A 19879-nucleotide genomic window follows, 5' to 3' on the forward strand; every position below is an offset into this window, starting at 1 on the left:
TGCTGTTATCCAAATCATTTTATGACAATATTAACTAGAACGGGACTCAGGACAGATCCTTGTGAGATCCCACTTGATACGCCTTTCTAGCTTGACTATGAACCATTGATAACTACTCTGAGTATAGTTTTCTAGCCAATTGTGCACCCACCTTATAGTAGTTCCTCTAGGCCAGTGGGTCTCTCAACAAATTTTTTGGTGGCCTCAGAGTGCGGCCACCAACTCTTGCTGGTGGCCGCGCTGACAATTTTTCCTAAAATATTTAATTAACTTTAGGGAAAACAAATAAATATGCACATATACATGTCCAAATATTGTAATTTATTTATGTAGGGTTTTTTCAGACTCAGTAATAAAAATAATTTATAGTTGTCTTTATTCTTTACAGGACCTAAACAGACTAGAAACACAGATAAGGCACTTTGCGTGTTCTTGTCTCTTGTTTCTTTTGCTTTTTTTGGTTGTGCTCCCTGCCCCTCCCCCCCAAGACTTGCTAGCTAATAAGTCTTCTGTTGTGAAAAGTGATGTTTGTTAATATCACTTTTCACAGCAGATTTACTCAGCCTCAGGAAGCCCTGCGATAAACTAAGCCCTGGATGGGGACGTGGGCAGATAGGCAGTGGGGTCCAGGGATGATGGCAGGGGTAGTGAGCCTGGGCTGGAGCCTGGAACCAGAGCCTGCCACCGTCTGGACGGAGCCCAAAGCCCCGTGGCCGAAGCCTGCCTCCTCTACCCCTGGGAAAGTGGGGAATTCACCAGTTGCCTGCACCTCCAGCGTTTGTTTTTCTGGAAGGGGGCAGGGCCCAACCGCTGCTGGCAGCCCTGTGAGAGGGTCCACTGCTTTGCATCCCTCCCTCCCCCCCCCCAATCACAGACCAGATGGCTGTGGCCGCAAGAAAAGGCCCTGGTGGCCGCATTTGAGAAACACTGCTCTAGGCTATATTGTTTGTTTATGAGATGGTCATGTGAAACAGTATCAAAGGACTTACTAAAATTGAGAGAGATCACATCTACTGCTTTCCCCCATCCACATGGCTTTCAGTTGGTTTGATATTTGTTCTTGTTCTTGACAAATCCTTGTTGACTGTTACTTAACATCTTCTAGGTGCTTACAAATTGATTGTTTAATTATTTGCTCCATTATCTTTCTGGGTACCAAAGTTAAGTTGACTATAATTCTCTGGGCTGTCCTTAGTCCCCTTTTTATAGATAGGTACTACGTTTGCCCTTTCCTGTCCTCCGGGATCTCTCCTGTCCTCCATGAGTTCTCAAAGATAATTGCTAATGGTTCAGAGATCTCCTCAGCCAGTTCCTTAAATGTTCTAGAATGTATTTCATCAGGTCCTGCCAATTTGAAGACATCTAACTCGTCTAAGGACACATCTACACTGGTGACCTTGCAGCAGCACAGCTCCTTTTGACATAATTAAACCACCCCCATCAAGCAGCATAGCAATGTTTCGGGAGTGAGTCTCCTGCCGACATAGCACTGTCCACACGAAGCTTCTGGTAGTGTCACTTATACTCAGAGGGGTGGGTTTTTTTCACACCCCCAAGTGACATAAGTTATACCGACGAAAGTGCTAGTGTAGACATAGCCTAAGTAATTCTTAACTTGTTGTTTCCCTATTATAGCTTTAGATCCTATCCCATTTACATTGATAGTCACTATGTTAGTAGTCCGATCTGTTCTAACCTTTTTGTTGAAAACTAAAACAAAAAAGGCATTTAACATAGGCATTAATGTTGTATAAAGACACCTTCACACTTGTATATTCACTGTTGAATCTTCCTTTGATACCGTCCTGCTCTATAACTGCAGCTTAATTACGTACATAATGTCACATGCTTTCCACTGGCAAAATTCAATGGAATGATTAATTATTTCCATGAAACTTTTCATAGTGTGATTCTCTGTGTAGCGCCATTGTTTAACTGAAGAGTATCTTTGGATTGCCAGCATCCTCTTACCACAGTTTTGCTTTAACTTTGTAGTGTTCTTGTTTGTTTAATTTCCTCACACTTTTAAGGATTCTGGTTTGTGTTGACTGTTGATGACCCTGAAAAACAAAGAAATGTTTGATTGCCTGTGTTTCTGTACACAAGCAACTGAGAGAAACCAATAGAAAACGGGCAAATATTTTTAAAATAAAGTTTCTAGCTAGTGTGAAGTTAGTCATGATTATTTGTTATAACGCTAACTGTGCTATGTGATTTTTACAAACAAGTATGAATATTTGAAATTACTTAGGGTCCTGTGAAATTCATAGTTAACTCTCACTTAATTTGGAAGAATGCTGGTTACAAATCTTGGTTGCAGAACGTCTTCCCTATTTAAGTAACATTCCCAAAATATTGGAAGAAAATGCTCTTTTAGAACTCTTCTCCTGTTCTAAAAATAACATTTTCAAGTGTTGGGAAATACTTAATAATGAGCAGTTAGTGATCATCTCAATTTTACTTTTTTAATACATTCTGCAGTAGGCAGGTAACTGCGACAACAGGCTCTATAAGTGTTGCAATTGAAATAGTTCAGTTCCTCAATTTAACATACTGAGGAAAATATTAAACATTATTTTAAGGGATACTTTCAGGTATTTAAGTACAAATGTTATGTGTTGCTAGGGGTTGGGGGGGGTTGAAAAACTGAATATTAATAGAAAAGTTTTAATGACTTTTAAAAAAACTTTCACTGAAAATTTTATTTTGATTGAAGCATTCCCATTCAATGTTTGTAAGCCAAATTTTGCCGCTTCATGTTAGTGCACGACTACTAGAAACTGGATCTGAGCAGAGATGAAGGTGAAGTTCATAAGACTTATTTTCACTGTATGCTGTGAGTGAAATGTAGAATAGTCAGTCACTATAAATGATGAAGAGCAATCTTAAGGTCCTGATTCCTGCAGATGCTTTGCTTTGTTTACATGAGTAGTTCTTCTGAAGCAAATGGGACTTACTCATGGGTAAAGTGAAGCATATGTGTAAGACTTTCTGGAATTCAGTATTACTGCATTTGGAATACTTAACTGACTAGGTAGAGAAAATAGCTTTTTCAAGGTATTGAAATTTCACAGACTTACAACTTGAAGAAATATATAGGTACGGTGCCTGACAGAAATTTGCCATTGCAAAGGGCTGGAGGGGTTACGGCATGGGGAGTGACAAGCTGGTTAAAATTTGACTTTAGTGCTGTATTTTGAATTAATTCTGTAAATGTTGGCAAATAGGCGTGTTCTAATAAATTTTCAGACTGTCTATTGCATGTTAAACCACTCTTTAAGGCATGATATCTAAAAGAAACTGAATAGCATGAGCAACAGAGGGTCCTGTGGCACCTTTAAGACTAACAGAAGTATTGGGAGCATAAGCTTTCGTGGGTAAGAACCTCCCACGAAAGCTTATGCTCCCAATACTTCTGTTAGTCTTAAAGGTGCCATAGGACCCTCTGTTGCTTTTTACAGATTCAGACTAACACGGCTACCCCTCTGATACTTGATTAGCATGAGTGTCTACACAGGTTTCCTTCTGTTGCTTAATAGTTAAGCCCCAAATCCTTTTGCGTGATGAGTGGAAGGCTAGTGTAAAGTAGGACATAGCTGAGAATGCGTTTTGAATCCCTTTAGTGTACTGAGTTAACAAACAGACCTGTTAGCCAAGTTAACTAAATGTCTGTGTTATGTCTTTCATCCAAAATAAGGTTAGAGCTAAATTCTATCATCTAACAAAGAGGAATTTTGTATTAAAATAAACTGGAATTACTGTTAGAGAAATGCATTTTAAATTTAAAAAAGAAAAGATGAGTTAGATCTTCCACATTTTATTGTGGAAGCCATCCTCCAGTTGAGACGGTTATCTTACATTAAGGAGATCTGAGTGGTCATATTTGCCTGTAAGACTTTACCTTGGAATGAAAAGTGTTTTTGAAAAGTAGCTGAATTTATTATTTTTATCAAGTTATTTGTATTAGGGTAGTGCCTGGACGTTTCAGTCAGGATTAGGGTGCTATTGTGATAGGCACACAACAAACACAGAATAAAAGGCGGTCTCCGTTTTGACGTCTAGGACCAGGATTACACTAAAACTTTTGCTGGTATAGTAATGTTGGTTAAGGTTGTGACTTTTTGTGTGGTGTGTGTGTGGGGGGGGGGGTCTTTTTTTTTTTTTTTTTCTGACAAAAGTCCTACTGTAGATTCAGTTATACTAAAATAAAAGTGCTTTTACCAATGTAGTTTATTTTGTGTGCCACACCAGTATACGCTATACTGTCAAAAGGGCTTTTTTGTTGGTATAAGCTATATCTACACTAGGAGGGTTTGCCAGTATACCTATACTGGGAAACTTGTGTGTGTATGTATGTATGTATGTATGTATGTATATAGACCTGTCCTTAGGCTCTATTCCTGCAAGCTGTGCTGTATGGACACAAGGGTATGCCATGAGGAACAACTTGAAGAATCTGGGCCTAATTAAGTAGGGAGAATACAATCTAAAGCAAAGGTGTGTTTGGTTTTCTGTATGCCTTGCTTTAAATACTTTTATATTCTCTCTTCCTCTAGAACAAGCAGTGGAAAGAGTTCTGTCATTAATGCAATGTTGTGGGATAAGGTCCTTCCTAGTGGGATTGGTCACACAACGAATTGCTTTCTCAGTGTAGAAGGAACAGATGGTGATAAGGCTTATCTCATGACTGAAGGATCAGATGAAAAGAAGAGTGTCAAGGTATAGTTTTTTCAATGGTTAAGAAGCAGGTGCTTGGAAACCTAGTATTAAAAGGGCCATTTTGTTAGGTGCAATATTTAACACTTACCATTTTTAAGTATGGGGAACATAAACCAAATTTATTTAGTATTTCAAAGTCATTCTTCCAGCACTGAAATAACAAAATAAAACTAAAACAAAGTCCATAGCACTTTCTTAGGCCTTGCATGTAAACAGCTCATTTGTACCTTACTCTATTGAATGGTTGTGTATGTAGGACCACCACTAAGTTCTATAACTTCTTTTCAAAGCTCTAGAAGGCTCACATTTGAAAAATACACATGGACCATTTTCTTCCAAAAACTTACTATGTAAATTCAGAAAAATATGCCTCTGGTTTACTTTTTAAACATTTTGCATACTTAAACATTTATTTTGATTTATTAAACCCGTGTTAAAGGATGATGGAGAGCTAATTATAATCTCGCCTTGGGTTCCCATACTTCAGTTATTACCAACTGTTATTTGTTTTGTTTTGTTTTTTTAAACCAGTCTGGCTTGTTCGGCATGAAGTTCAGAAATGCTCATTTTAATCCATAAAGTGTATTTAAAATAATTACCCTTTAAATACAGTGAGAGGTAGTGTGCTGGCCTCGTAGCATTTGAAGAAGTACATTAACACTCAGTGGTAACCCTCCAGCCATATAAGGAATACCACCACTCCAAGGAGAGTCCTGTCTTTTTCTCAAAGTGTAGAAAAATGATTGTTTAGACACTAAGGGATGTTAAAGGCCCTGGATGGAAAGAAGGCATTTGAAAAAATGATTCACAGTATTTAAGCTATAAGTTGAAACCTTTTATCAATGATCTATTCAAAAAGTCTTGGCTTTAGTTTTATTTTTTTAAGGCTGTTATTGCAGACCTAAGTATCTTTCTTTTTCTGATGCTTTGCATTTTTCACAGACTGTTAATCAACTTGCCCATGCGCTTCATATGGATAAAGATTTGGAAGCTGGCTGTCTTGTCCATGTCTTTTGGCCCAAGGCAAAGTGTGCTCTCCTGAGAGATGACTTGGTTTTGGTGGACAGGTATAAGTATTATTTTATTAAGCCAGTTATCTAAAGAGTCTTCCGCATTATCTGATCCACACTAATTTTGTTAACCTAAGTTAAATGTATTGTTGATTTAATGTTGTGGTTTTTAGATATGTCATAAATAAGTTAACAAGAACAATTTTAAGTGCTTGAAGTTTGTTCCTTTGTGTAGACACTCTGGTCTGTCCTCATCAAACCACTGTACATATTTTGGCCGAGCCACAGTTGGTATGAGAGTGTTTCCCATCATTGAGCTCAGCAGGTCTCTAGTTTTTGGCTGAGTTAGGCTTATACTTTAAAAAACAAACTAATATGGTGATACAGTTAAGGTCATCCTACCAACTGTAACTCTTTCCCTGTCCCTCAGGACCCTGGTTATCCTGTGAACCCCTCCTGCTTATGTAAAATATAGATAATCTGGACTTTTGATGGAAAAGATTTTTGATAAGGACTTCAGTGCTGGGATAATACAGAGATGGCATTCTAGAAATGCCTAAAAAAGAGACTTTTTGAAGGCCCCAGTCTGTGGCTGTGGAGCTGTTAAATTCACATTATGTGGCTTATTTGTGAAATCAAAGAATTCTGGACTGTAGTGTCTCTTTTTCTACAAACATGTTGAATACATAAGGATTCCCCTGCCATCCTGGATATAAACTACCTATTTATTTTTTTTCACCTCTTAAGTGGTACATAGAAACTACAATATGGTTTTGCTCTGATGAGGGATTTTGTAACAAAGGCACTTTATTACTCAGCAGCTGACAACTTGTCTCCACTTGAAATGCTACAGCAACATAGCTGCAGTGGTAACAAGTTCTCCCATTGGCGTAGGTCATCCACCTCCCTGAGAGGTGGTAGATAGGTCAATGCAAAAATTCTTCTGTCAACCAAGCACTGTCTATACTGGGGATTAGGTCAGTTTAACTATGTTGCTTAGGGGTGTGGATTTTTCACGCCCCCCACCCCTCACAGTGACATAGCTGGGTTGACCTAACTTTTCAGTACAGGCCAGGCTTGAGTGTATTCACCGTACACATTGCTCACTACCCATGGAGGGGGAAAAAAGTACTACTACTGATTATTGTGCTTCTGATCTTATATCCTTGAAATCAGAGGGAGCATTGTTATTTTCTTCCTCGAATGCCGGATCTGTCCACGTGTAAGCAATATAGAGCAACCCAGTTGGCAGAGTGAGCTGGCTTCTGTTTTTCTTGCACATCATCAATGGAATTGTAATTAAGTGGCAGCTCTGTATTATGCCCTCAGTGACGCCTGTGCAACCCCACTGAACACACTGGGAGTACACAGTGGTCTTTGAGGACACAATTTGAAGACAATAGGGTTGCATGGGGTAATTTAGGTTATGATTGCCTATCAGAATCCTTGTTGCTAGTGCAGAAGTCTGAGAAGGAGAACTTAGTTTGTTTCTTAAATTCCAGATTGAATTTGCAAAGCTTCTGGGGGTGGGTGGAGAATCTTTTTATTAGTAAATTTAGCAAATTTGAATGGGAAATGATTGAGAGATAACAAACAAGGGACTTCACAATGCTATTTCTAGTTACATTGTACAGTAGAATTGTGCTTTAAGTATTCTTCCTTTTTAAGAAACTGCTAGAAATTTACTATCTTAACTTGTGTTTAATGAAGGTTTTTGCCTGGGAACTTTTTTTTTTTCTCTCCAGAGTAGAAGGAATGCTTACCTCCAAGTCGTTATGGCATCTGCAAGCTACAAAGAGATTCCAGAACTTGGAAGTGTAGCTGGTTGAAAAAGTGGAAAAATATTTAGCAAAAAACAGGCTCTATTTTTTTGGTTGAAATCTGAAATATCAACAATTTTTGTTGTTGAAACTTTGGAATTTTCCACCAGTACTATAACTGTTTGAAAAATTTATCACATTTTATGTGGGGGAGAAATTTTGGGGGGGAAAAATCTTTTTTTTTTTTTTTTTTTTTTTTTTCAATTTTAAAGAAATTTTCCAAAAAAATTTAATGAAACATGGGAAATTTTGACCAGCTTTACTTGCAAGCCATGCTGGTCCATGGAGCTTACGGATTGCTCAGCTCTGAATCCTACACATACATACAATTCTTCATCCTTCCCTGGACCTTTTGCTTCAGGTCAAGTTAAGACCTCTGCAGAGCCCTTTCTGTGTGCAAAAGCTACTTCTAATAACTAAATAATTAAGGCCCTACTTTAATCACAGGATGATTGTCTAAAAATTGCAGCTGAGTTGCGGACAAGCCATGGACAATCATATGGATCTTATTATTTGTGGCAATATGGTCCCTTATTACTTTCCTGCAATTTTCCACGGGGCTGGGAGCGGGGGCTCCAGCTGTGAAAATTGCGGTGGAAGCCTAATATTGCAGGATCTGCAATATTGTGAATTAAGTAGGGCTTTATAAATATTTAATTACTTGACAGGGTTCAGAAACTTTCCATTTCTCTTGGCCGATATGTTTAGTAGTTCTGATAAACCAAAAAATAATGTTCAGAAAATGTTCAAGAAATAAGATTGACCTACTTTTTGAACTTTCATCCATCAAATACGTCTTATATAATTTCACACTTACCAGATAAATTCCACCCTACGCTTGAGATTATACCTGTAAGATTTGAGGCAGATGGGTTTAATTTTGGCTGGAATGTGGGAGTAAAAATCAAATTTACAATGGGTACTTTCAACCTTAACTATGGAGAGAGACTATCTTCCAAATGTCTCTCCAGAATCATGGAAAGTACATTTTGTTAGGAACTTGGAACACTAGTGACAGGATATTTTTTGTTTTGCAATTTATAGAGATGACTTTTTAAAATTTGTAAGTGAGGTTAATGCTAATTTTTTTTTTTAAGCTATTTTGGCAACTCTGAAGATTTGATGTGTTCACAAAACTTTCTCAATATTCTCTTACCAGTGCACCTCAACCTGCCCTTGGAGGGACTGTTCATAGGGATGAAAGAATAATTGATGCTTCTAGCCCATTCAGCACTTGGCTTCTCTGCTGAGATTTGCAACAGTCTTTCATTTGTATTAGTGGCTTTTATGATGTGGATATGTGTCTGTTAGAAACTGAATGGAGACAACCAACTGGTTTTACATAAGTGACTGAACAGCTGCCAGATGTTTGTTACTTTCTGTCATGACCAGCTTGTGCTGCATTTCATCAGGGTTTCACATCCCAATACGAAGCCCCAGAACCATCCAGTCCTCTTGTTCAGTTTCTAAAAACGAAGAACTTTATTTTTCTCGATATTGATAAATATGTTTTTCTCCAACAGCCCTGGTACAGATGTCACTACAGAGCTTGACACCTGGATTGACAAATTTTGTTTAGATGCTGATGTCTTTGTCTTGGTTGCTAATTCAGAATCAACTCTCATGAATACGGTAGGACATTCTCTTGTTAATTAAAATTGTTAGGCTTTCGCTTAAATGCACAAGGATCCAGTAGGATGACTTCCCAATGTCTGTTGGTATGTGGGAGCTTCTGCTTTCCTCCTAAAATTTATACTGTGAATTTTCCATGATTATTGGGGGCTAAGGGCACAGTGTGTTATAATGGTTAAAACATCAGCATTCTGTTCTCAGCTTTATTGCTGATTTGCTCTGACTCTAGGCAAAGTCATTTATGATTTCTGCCTCCATTTATGATTTCCCCCATCTATAAAATGGCAGTAATACTTTTCCAACTTTATAGGAGACTCAAGATTCTCTGATGAAAAAGACTAACAATAAGAGTGTTCTCCTCAAGGAAACAGACTGCACTAAAGTACTTTATACACAAAATTGAAAGAAGATATAAAAGACGATGGCATTTAAGGACAGAAGGGACAACCAGATCATGTAGTCTGACCTTCTGTATGTCACAGGCCACCAACACCATGCAGCATCCATACACTAAACCTAACCGAAAGAGGTGTGGAGTAAATCTACATCTCTGTTCAATTCTTCTGTATGTTCCCAGCACTGAAGAGGGGGTAAATTTCCCTTGTAAGAATACATGTCATCAGTTTATCTAATCTGTCTTTCTGAAGGACAGTGCTAAGAAGGTAAGCTTTCTCTTCCCCTTACTACTACCCTATCAGCTATTAATGAAATAAAGAAATGAATTCAAAAAGAAAATCTTCCCCAGCATTCCAGTAGGTTGGAATAGCTGAGTGGGAATCTGAAGAGAGCAAAAGCTGATCTTAAAACACTGCATACTATTTTCTGAGTTCCAACCATGGAGACTCCTTTACAAATGAGTTTTTCTGACAAAAGAGGTATCTTCTGACATCATCTGAGGCAGAGAGAGAGGATTTGGTAGAACTGTGGCTTCACTATCCTATCCTCTTGCAGGACATGTTGGCTCTTCGTGTGGAGGGAGACTAGAAATCAATAACCTGAATGTTCAGTTGGTTTAAAAAGGTTTTTGGATTTTTGTCTAGAATCCATTACCACTTAGAAATATGGAAACAATGAGGACCTGTGTGCCTGGGAATGGTAATGAAGTAACAAAGGCCAAAGTTGATTTGGTTCTCTCATTAATTCAGGAAAATAGCTTATTATTTAATGGTCAAACTTGGATTGTAACCATGCAGGAACCATGTGTGGGCTGTAAATCTGCAGGAAAATTCTTGTTAAGTTTGTGTTTGATTTTTAGCATCCTGGCTAATCAATTTTGTGCTTATTTAATATGATTTCGCTGAATGATTTTTTTTTTCCAACCAGGCCCAGAAGAAAAATATGAAACCTAAAATTGGGTCATTGTCCTACAACTTGTCAGAGTGTAAAAGTCATGTAATCTTTGAGTTACCATACACATAATTCCTTGTTTATTAATGAGCGCAGCACATAGGTAATGGGGTCTGAAGATAATTAGCAGCGGAAGCTTATTTCAGTTGGAAGAGGCAATTTAAAAATATATATATATTTAGTAGTGATCTAGAGATTTTTATCCCAATACAAAGTCTTCATAAAATCTTGGTTTATGTCCCATCTTCTTTAGGAATAAAATCTCCTGTTCTGTTTACATTTTTGTTAGCGTTGCAGGTGCAATGAGATGAAAGACTTTGTTAAACAAATTTTAATTGTTCTAATGCGATCAAATATCTTGCCTCACCAAGTGTGGCAAATGCTAACTTTTTTGCCCCCCATTTGCACATCCCTCCTGTTCAAGTAGAGAATGCAGTTACATGATATTCCTGTCCTTGTGTGTGCATTATCTTCACTTTATACAATTATAGTACGTGGAGGAATAGTTTTGTTTAGTGGCCTGCTGCAAAACCAGTGGAGGGACCACAAAACATTTTTTTGTATAGCTCCCTCCTAAGGGAGGAGTATAAAAATATTGCTCGAGCGTGCAGGGGTGTAATCAGGAAGGCCAAAGCACAATTGGAGTTGCAGCTAGCAAGGGATGTGAAGGGTAACAAGAAGGGTTTCTGCAGGTATGTTAACAACAAGAAGTAAGTCGGAAAGTGTGGGACCCTTACTGAATGGGGAAGGCAACCTAGTGATATGATGTGGAAAAAGCTGAAGTACTCAATGCTTTTTTTGCCTCGGTCTTCACAGACAAGGCCAGCTCCCAGACTGCTGCACTGGGCAGCACAGTATGGGGAGCAGGTGAGCAGCCCTCGGTGGTGAAAGAACAAGTTAAGGACTATTTAGAAAAGCTGGACATGCCCAAGTCAATGGGGCCGGATCTAATGCATCTGAGGGTGCTGAAGGAGTTAGCTGATGTGATTGCAGTGCCATTGGCCTTTATCTTTGAAAACTCCTGGTGATTGGGGAAGGTCCCAGACAATTGGAAAAAGACAAATATATAGTGCCCATCTTTAAAAAAGTGAAGAAGGCGAATCCGGGGAACTACAAACCGGTCAGCCTCACCTCAGTCCCTGGAAATATCATGGAGCAGGTCCTCAAGGAATCCATTTTGAAGCACTTGGAGAAGAGGAAGGTGACCAGGAACAGTCAACATGGATTCACCAAGGGCAAGTCATGCCTGACCAACCTGATTGCTTTCTATGACAAGATAACTGACTCTGTGGATATGGGGAAAGCGGTGGACGTGATATATCTTGACTTTAGGAAAGCTTTTGTTAGTCTCCCACAGTATTCTTGCCAGCAAGTTAAAGTAGTATGGATTGGATGAATGGACTATAAGGAGGATAGAAAGTTGGCTAGATCGACAGGCTCATTGGGTAGTGATCAACGTCTCGATGTCTAGTTAGCAGCCGGTATCAAGCGGAGGGCTCCAGGAGTCAGTCATGGGTCCAGTCTTGTTCAACATCTTCAATAATGATCTGGATGATGCGATGGATTGCATCCTCAGCAAGTTTGCGGATGACACTAAGCTGTGGGGACAGGTAGATATGCTGGAGGGTAGGGATAGGGTCCAGAGTGACCTAGACAAATTGGAGGATTGGGCCAAAAGAAATCTGGTGAGGTTCAACAAGGACAAGTGTAGAGTCCTGCACTTAGGATGGAAGAATCTCATGCACTGCTACAGGCTGGGGACCGACTGGCTAAGCGGCAGTTCTGCAGAAAAGGACCTGGGGATTACAGTGGACGGGAATCTGGATATGAGTCTACAGTGTACCCTTTTTTGCCAAGAATGCTAACAGCATATTGGGCTACATTAGTAGGAGCATTGCCAGCAGATCAAGGGAAGTGATTATTCCCCTCTATTCAGCACTGGTGAGGCCACATATGGAATATTGCGTTCAGTTTTGGGCCCCCAACTACAGAAAGGATTTGGACAAATTAGAGTCCAGCGGAGGGCAACAAAAATGATTAGGGGGCTGGGGCACATGACTTATGAGGAGAGACTGAGGGAACTGGGCTTATTTAGTCTTGAGAAGAGAAGGATGAGGGGGCATTTGATAGCAGCCTTCAACTACCTGAAGGGGGTTCCAAAGAGGATGGAGCTCAGCTGTTCTCCGTGATGGCAGATGACAGAACAAGGAGCAATGGTCTCAAGTTGCAGTGGGGGAGGTCTAGGTTGGATATTAGGAAAAACTATTTCACTAGGAGGGTGGTGAAGCACTGGAATGGGTTACCTAGGGAGGTGGTGGAATCTCCATCCTTATTGGTTTTTAAGGCCTCGCTTGACAAAGCCCTAGCTGGGATGATTTAGTTGGGGTTGGTCCTGCTTTGAGCAGGGGGTTGGACTAGATGATCTCCTGAAGTCTCTTCCAACCCTAATCTTCTATGATTCTATGAAAAAGGAGGCCACTGGATTCTGTTGGAAGGAGTTCTTATTGTTGTAATAGATAGTGCCTTATTTGCAGATTTACAGTTTCTTATTGGAACATAGCAATTTAAGTATTTCAAATGTTTTAACTAAGGCCTGGTCTACACTGGGGCTAGGTTGGCATAGCTACGGTGCTTACGAGCTACATAAGCCTAACACCCAGTGTAGATGCAGTGAGGTTGACAGAGGAATGCTCTGTCAAACAAGCTACCATCACTCAGGGTGGTGGAGTTCATATAGAGATGGCGAATCCTTTCCATTGCTGTAGGAAGCGTTTACGCTATGGCACTACATAGTCACATAACTGCGGGGCCAGAGTTGTGCTGCTTTAGCGCCCATAGTGTAGACATAGCTTAATGGCGTAGACCGTGTTCTGTTTAAGTCCAGAGAATCTGAAGATGGCCAGGTCATCTTTCACTCTTCAGTTGTGCTAACTGATGGTGGCCACTCTGTTTTGATTAATTCATTATGACTGTTGAAAAGTAGCAGGGGCTTGCAAGATAACTTGAAGATGTTTTTGGGCACATGTGCGTATTATTCATTTTCCCATGGAAAATTCAGCAGTTATTCAGGAGGTTCAGGTTAAGTTTTCAGTGGTTCGTTATGCCCCCTGAACAGGCACTGGAGAATCTAGTTTGATATGAACGGTAGTTCTGGATGTAGCATCGGAATTCCATTGGATGTGCAAGAGTAAAAGGACAGTTCAAATAAGGGAGACTTTGCCTTTTTAAATTATGAAGTAGTTTTACCTTAGGTCTGTTTTTCAGAGAAGAATTAGTGCCACTTTTTATAGCTTGTGAAACTCTTGGATAAGATTTTACCAACAATAAAATCTAAATGTAATTCGTGATCTTTGGACTAATATACAATGCTAAATTTTAAAGAAGCAGGGAAAGCATCAGTGTTTTATTTTAACCAAAAAAATAATAAATTGATAATCCAGAATCTGCTATCCTCTTCAAAAGATGGCATTATTCTTTATTTTTGTTTTTGTTTTATTTCCTCAATTCTTAGGAAAAGCACTTTTTTCACAAAGTAAATGAACGACTTTCCAAGCCAAACATCTTCATCCTGAATAATCGCTGGGATGCGTCTGCATCAGAGCCTGAATATATGGAAGATGTGAGTTACTTTTTCATCCTTTGGTGATAACAAATGTCAGATAACTATAGCAGAAACAATGGCTTATTTAAACTATGGGGAAAATATTGCCAAACATGTAAATGTATCTAGATACTATGGGATTGGGCACATTATAATACATAAAACAAATCAGGGGATGGAGTGTGTTCAGTGTTTTTGGTTTTTTTTAAAGTGGAGGGAGGATATGTGATCAGCATGCAAAAGCATTTTACCACCTGCTTCAAATGTAATTACCAAACTAAAATCTTCATTCAATGATGGCTTTTTTAAATGACTTTCAAGGTGTTTTTAAATCCCCATTTCCACATATAACTTGCATGCAATATATCATACTCTGTGTTTGGGTAATAAAGCAATTGTTGTTTCAGTACCTCTGAGTGCATCAGCTTTTGGTTGAATACTCAAAAAATTCTTCTTGGCAAGTGGGGAAATCCAAAATGGCTAATTAGGAGCAGCTCATGCCTCTTTAGAACTAGAGCTCATCTTATTACATGAGGGTTTTTCAGGGCTTCTGGGATTAGTGGGATTATTTATTGCTCTAAGGTTTTGATTTCTTTTTCTCAGAAATGTTTGTTTTCCGTTTGACTGGCTTTTTGCATCTGCTTTTCTGCCTCGTCTAACAGGTGCGCAGGCAGCACATGGAGCGCTGTCTGACCTTCCTAGTTGATGAGCTCAAAGTCGTTGATCTCTCAGAAGCACAGAACCGCATCTTTTTTGTTTCAGCCAAGGAAGTTCTTAGTGCTAGAAAGCAGAAGGCCCAAGGGATGCCAGAGAGTGGTATGTATAGAACCCTACTTCCCCTTCATGTGTACATAAAACGTCTGAGTATAGTTTAGGAGTTAAAATACAGTAACTTACTGTGAGATTTTATAATCTACCTAAAATCAATATTATGCTTTGCAGGTGGTGCACTAGCTGAAGGATTTCAGACAAGATTTCAGGAATTCCAGAATTTTGAGCAAATATTTGAGGTAGATGTCATGGGCTTTTTAAAACTGTATGTTTTCAGAACGTTGTGGTGCCAAGGTGACTTTTTTCCCATCTTGGCATCATTTCATTGCATATTGTAAATACATGCACACAGTGCCAGTCTTGAACTAACTTAGGGTCCCAGTCATCCTTGCTCACATTGAGTAGTGTGTATTTGCTTGAATAGGTATTACTCTGTGAGGAAGGGTGGCAGAATCAGGCCTTTTGTTTTTATATAATAACTTAACACCAGTACAACCTATAATATATAAAGATACCAATAGGTGTTACTTATCAGTTACGGTACCAAAATCTTACATGATGTGAAAACATGGAAACAGTATAGTTAAGCTTTCAATATTTTAGAGCCAATATGCCCCGTTTCTGTATTTTGTCCTCTCAACCTTGACATTCCAGACTTACTCTCTTGTGACTGCAGACCTTTTTTTATTTAAAGTAGGGGGGGAAAGGAAGTTGTTCTGAAGCTGGTGACTTCTAAGCAGTTTTGAGCCCTTGGTGGCTCAGCTCCAAGGTTCTTCTGCCATGAGACATTTAACCCCCATATTGCAGGTGGCGTCTTGGAGACTCTGAAGGGCAGGGCTGAAAAGTCTCTGACATGTATATAAGTAAGGCAGTGTCTTCAACATATTCTTGGTCATTTTTGACCAACCTTGATTCTGAATTGTGAAGCAGCAAATCCTAATATCCAATGGATAGCTCAACAGAATAGTGCTGGGGGGAGAGTATATCTGTGCTGTACATCTAAGATTGTATAGAAAAGTGATAAAAGCAGTGCATCAATGCACACACTATCAGCGTGAGGATCACGTACCAGATTTAGCAGAACAGAATCATAGGTAGGGCCCTACCGATTTCACGGCCATGAAAAACGTGTCACAGATCATGAAATAAGCCCTCACTCTTTGAAATCCGATTCCCTCCCCCCATACCGCTGGGAGCACCTCAGCCGGGAACTCCCAACTGCTAGTACTTCCCGGGCTGGAGAGGGACAGGACTTGTTCTTTCCCTGCATGTCCACTCTTCGGGGGAGATCAGACCCACCTCCAGGAACCTCCTGTGTCTGCAGGAAACTCTGTGGCTGCCACCTTCAGAGCCCAGCTCTGAAGGCAGCACAGAACTGAGGGTGGCAATCCTGCAACCCCCCTTCCCGCCACAACAGGTTTGCGACCCACCCACAGTTAAAATACCCTGACATTTCAGATGTAAACATCTGAAAATGTGAAATTGACTAATTTTCAAAATTTATGGCCGTAAAATTGACCAGAATGGACTGTGAATTTTGTAGGACTCTAATCATAGGACTGGAAGGGACCTCAAGAGTAATCTAATCCAGTCCCCTACACTCATGACAGGACTAAATATCTAGACCATTCCTGACAGGTGTTTGTCTTACCTGCTCTTAAAAATCTCCAATGGTGGAGATTCCACAACCTCCCTAGGCAATTTATTCCAGTGCTTAATCACCCTGACAGGAAGTTTTTCCTAATGTCCAATCTAAACCACCCTTTTTTCAATTTAAGCCCATTGCTTATTGTGCTAGCCTCAGAAGTTAAGTAGAACAGTTTTTCTGCCTCCTCCTTGTAACAACCTTTTATGTACTTGAAAACTGTTATCATGTTTTCTTCTCTTCTTCAGACTAAACAGTCCCAATTTTTTCAGTCTTCCCTCATAGGTCATGTTTTCTAGACCTTTAATCATTTTTGTTGCTGTTCTCTGGACTTTCTCCAGTTTCTCCACATCTTTCCTGAAATATGGTGCCCCCCAGAATTGAACACAGTACTCCAATTGAGGCCTAATCAGTGCAAAGTAGAGCAGAAGAATTACTTCTTGTGTCTTGCTTACAAAACTGCTAATACATCCCAGAATGTTTGCTTTTTTTGCAGCAGTGTTACACTATTGACTCATATTTAGCTTTGATCCACTCTGACCCGCAGATCCCTTTCTGCAGTACTCCGTCATAGACAGTCGTTTCCCATTTTGTATGTGTACAATTGGTTGTTCCTTCCTAAGTGGAGTACTTTGCATTTGTTCTTCTTGAATTTCATCCTGTTTACTTCAGACCATTTTTCCAGTTTGTCCAGATCATTTTGAATTTTAATCCTGTCCTCCAAAGCACTTACAACCCCTCCCAGCTTGGTATCATCCGCAAACATCTGAAATGCCAATTCTTTTCAATGTGAGCCAAAGTGCTGACTTGTTGACCAGATCAAAAGCTGCTTTGATATTGATTATATGCCACATGAAACAGGCAGTTCAATTTTCAGTGCAGCTCATGCAGAGGGTAAGGATCGTGTCTGTTGTTGACTGCCCAACACTGAAACCTGATTGCTGTGGATTACAATGTCTGTTAAGGAGCAGTTGCATCCTATTAAACAGAACAAGTGAAAACCTTTGCAGGGACCGATAACAATGAGATTGGCCTGTAGTTGCCACGCTCTGAGATCTTTTGCCTTTGCACTGGGACCATATGATGCTCTTTCCATTCTGTTGGTACTTTGCTTGATGCACGTACTTTTAACAACAATTTATGCAGATTGATGCTCACTGGTTCCAAGGCACCTTTGAGCAGCCCAGGTGGAATACCATCAGGTCCAGCAGCATATCCATTCTGTAATTTTGCGATGGCCTTTCTTTCTTCCTGATTAACAGAAGATCAGTGTTTGTCCCCAGGTCTGCAGTTGTGTGGTTTGCCAGGTTGTGTAGCTCTGGACAGTCGTTAGCAGATCCAAGGTTCAAAAGATGGCTCAGAAGGAGCGCCACCTGACTTCGTGATGAGGATTTTAGAAGGCTATTTATGGCTGCCAGCCAAGTGTGTGATGGCTCTATAGGCAGGATGCAGGTTGTTGTACTTTAAGCCATCATCTGATTTGTCAGCCAGGGAGTTGTAGCTGTCACGGTCATGTTTTTCGATGGCCCAGAAAATGCCTTTCAGTCATTTACGTTCTTGGACGTTTCCCTGCTTGCCTCCTCTTCTGCCTTTTTTGATAATATATCAAAGGCCTCTTCAGAAATACAAGGTTTCTTGTGAACCGTCTGAAGCTGGTTCTGTCTGTGGAGGCATGTGATATAGCGTTACATATACTACTCCAGGTGATCTCCACATCTTCTGAGAGGGTACCGAGGGTACATATGTGATCAATGATAGCCTGTGTGTATTTCACAGCTTCAACAGGATCTTCAAATAGACACTAGACTTTGTACTGTTGGTAGACATCTGGCTTGCAAGGAGTTGGAAAATGCAGTGTGCGCAGTGACAACTAGTCTATGGTCTGAGGTTTATGGCAGGCCTGCACAACACGCGGCCCACGTGGGCCCACTGTGCAGCCCACGGGCAAGCGGTGGGGGGCGGTTTCCGGGTTCACCCCCTGCCCAGGGGGCCCGACCTCATAGCCCCGCGCTCTGACCGCCCTCACAGTCAGAAGCGCGGCTGCCGGGTTCGCCCCCTGCCGGGGCAGGGGGGCCCAACCTCCCCCACCCCTGGGCAGGGGGCGAACCTGGCAGCCGCGCTTCTGACTGTCAGGGCGGTCAGAGCCCGGCGCGTGGGGCTGAGGTTGCCTTCCCCCCCGGCAGGGGGCAAACCCGGCAGCCGCGCTTCTGACTGTCAGAGCGCAGCGCGCGGGGCTGGGGTCGCCTTCACCCCGCACACACGTCTCCGTCTCCCGCTCCTACTGCCTGGCGTCCAGCGTCACTTCCGGGGCTGCTGAAGCGGGAAGCGCTGGGCACAAGGCAGAGCTGGTAAGTCCGAGCGAGGGGAAAGGCACCTGGCCTGGGCTCGAGCTGCAGCTCATGGGGGCTGGGGTCAGGGGTATGTCCAGCTCAGAGGGGCTGGGCTCGGAGCTGGGGGTCAGGGCTGGGGGGGATGGGGTCGGGAGGATGTCTGGCTCAGAGGGGCTGGGCTCGGAGCTGGGGGTCAGGGCTGCTGGGGGATGGGGTCGAGGGGTGCTTAGCTCAGAGGGGCTGGGCTCGGAGCTAGGAGTCAGGGCTGGTGGGGGAAACCGGGGGGACGGGGTTCGGCGGGGCTGGGTGGTGCTGGGGGGGGGGAGGGGGGCCTGTTTCAGCATGGCCGGGGGGTTTCGACCCTCAGCTATTTTCTTTGGAGTAATATGGCCCTCGCCGCTTTACGAGTTGTGCAGGCCTGGTTTATGGTGTTCTAGCACCACTGAAGACTCAGTGAAATTTCATTATGGAGCGGTTTCTGATGAGGATGTGGTCAGTTTCTCTTATGGTATGTCCAGTGATGGTTTTTAAAGTGCCTGCACTATGAGTCCATAACAGATAAGCTCTCAATGGCATAAAATGCCAAAAAGCTGGGTGGTGATATCATTTGAGAAACCCAAACTGAAGGATCCTCTCTGTTTCATACCCAGTTTGATCGCACCCAGTCACAGCATTGAAATTTCTAAGTGCTAGTAGTGTGTCATGTGGCAGAGTTGACTGGACACAGCTGCTAGCTGTTGATAGAATGTGTCATTTTTCATAGGTGATGCATCTTCTGTTGGTGTGTAGGGCACAACAACAGATAAGTGTCCATAATGATGTCGGAGCCAAGCATGGAGATATGATGTGCCATGTGGTTACAGTCTGGGCTAGAATTGTCTAATAACAAGTGCCATACTTTGAGTTCAGTGTGGACCACCAGAGAGGAGGCAGGTTGCTCCTTCCACAGTAGCTTGATGACTTTGTGACAGGTGATGCTTTTGATGCTGGTGATTACAGTCTTG

The 19879-nt window shown here is 41.3% G+C and overlaps 1 protein-coding gene across 4 annotated transcripts in view; it reads left to right on the top strand.

Annotated features, from left to right (window-relative positions):
* MFN1 (mitofusin 1) overlaps positions 1–19879 on the top strand; it is a 47748-nt gene that overhangs the window by 3976 nt on the left and 23893 nt on the right. For all 4 annotated transcript variants that reach the window (XM_054039028.1, XM_054039029.1, XM_054039027.1 and 1 more), the window contains 6 exons: positions 4557–4719; positions 5662–5786; positions 9073–9181; positions 14040–14147; positions 14792–14945; positions 15072–15139. In XM_054039028.1, the coding sequence (XP_053895003.1) occupies positions 4557–4719; positions 5662–5786; positions 9073–9181; positions 14040–14147; positions 14792–14945; positions 15072–15139 (727 nt within the window). The remainder of the gene's footprint in view (positions 1–4556; positions 4720–5661; positions 5787–9072; positions 9182–14039; positions 14148–14791; positions 14946–15071; positions 15140–19879) is intronic.

Source organism: Malaclemys terrapin, chromosome 9 (assembly GCF_027887155.1).
Source record: "Malaclemys terrapin pileata isolate rMalTer1 chromosome 9, rMalTer1.hap1, whole genome shotgun sequence".
NCBI classification, from domain to species: domain Eukaryota; kingdom Metazoa; phylum Chordata; order Testudines; family Emydidae; genus Malaclemys; species Malaclemys terrapin.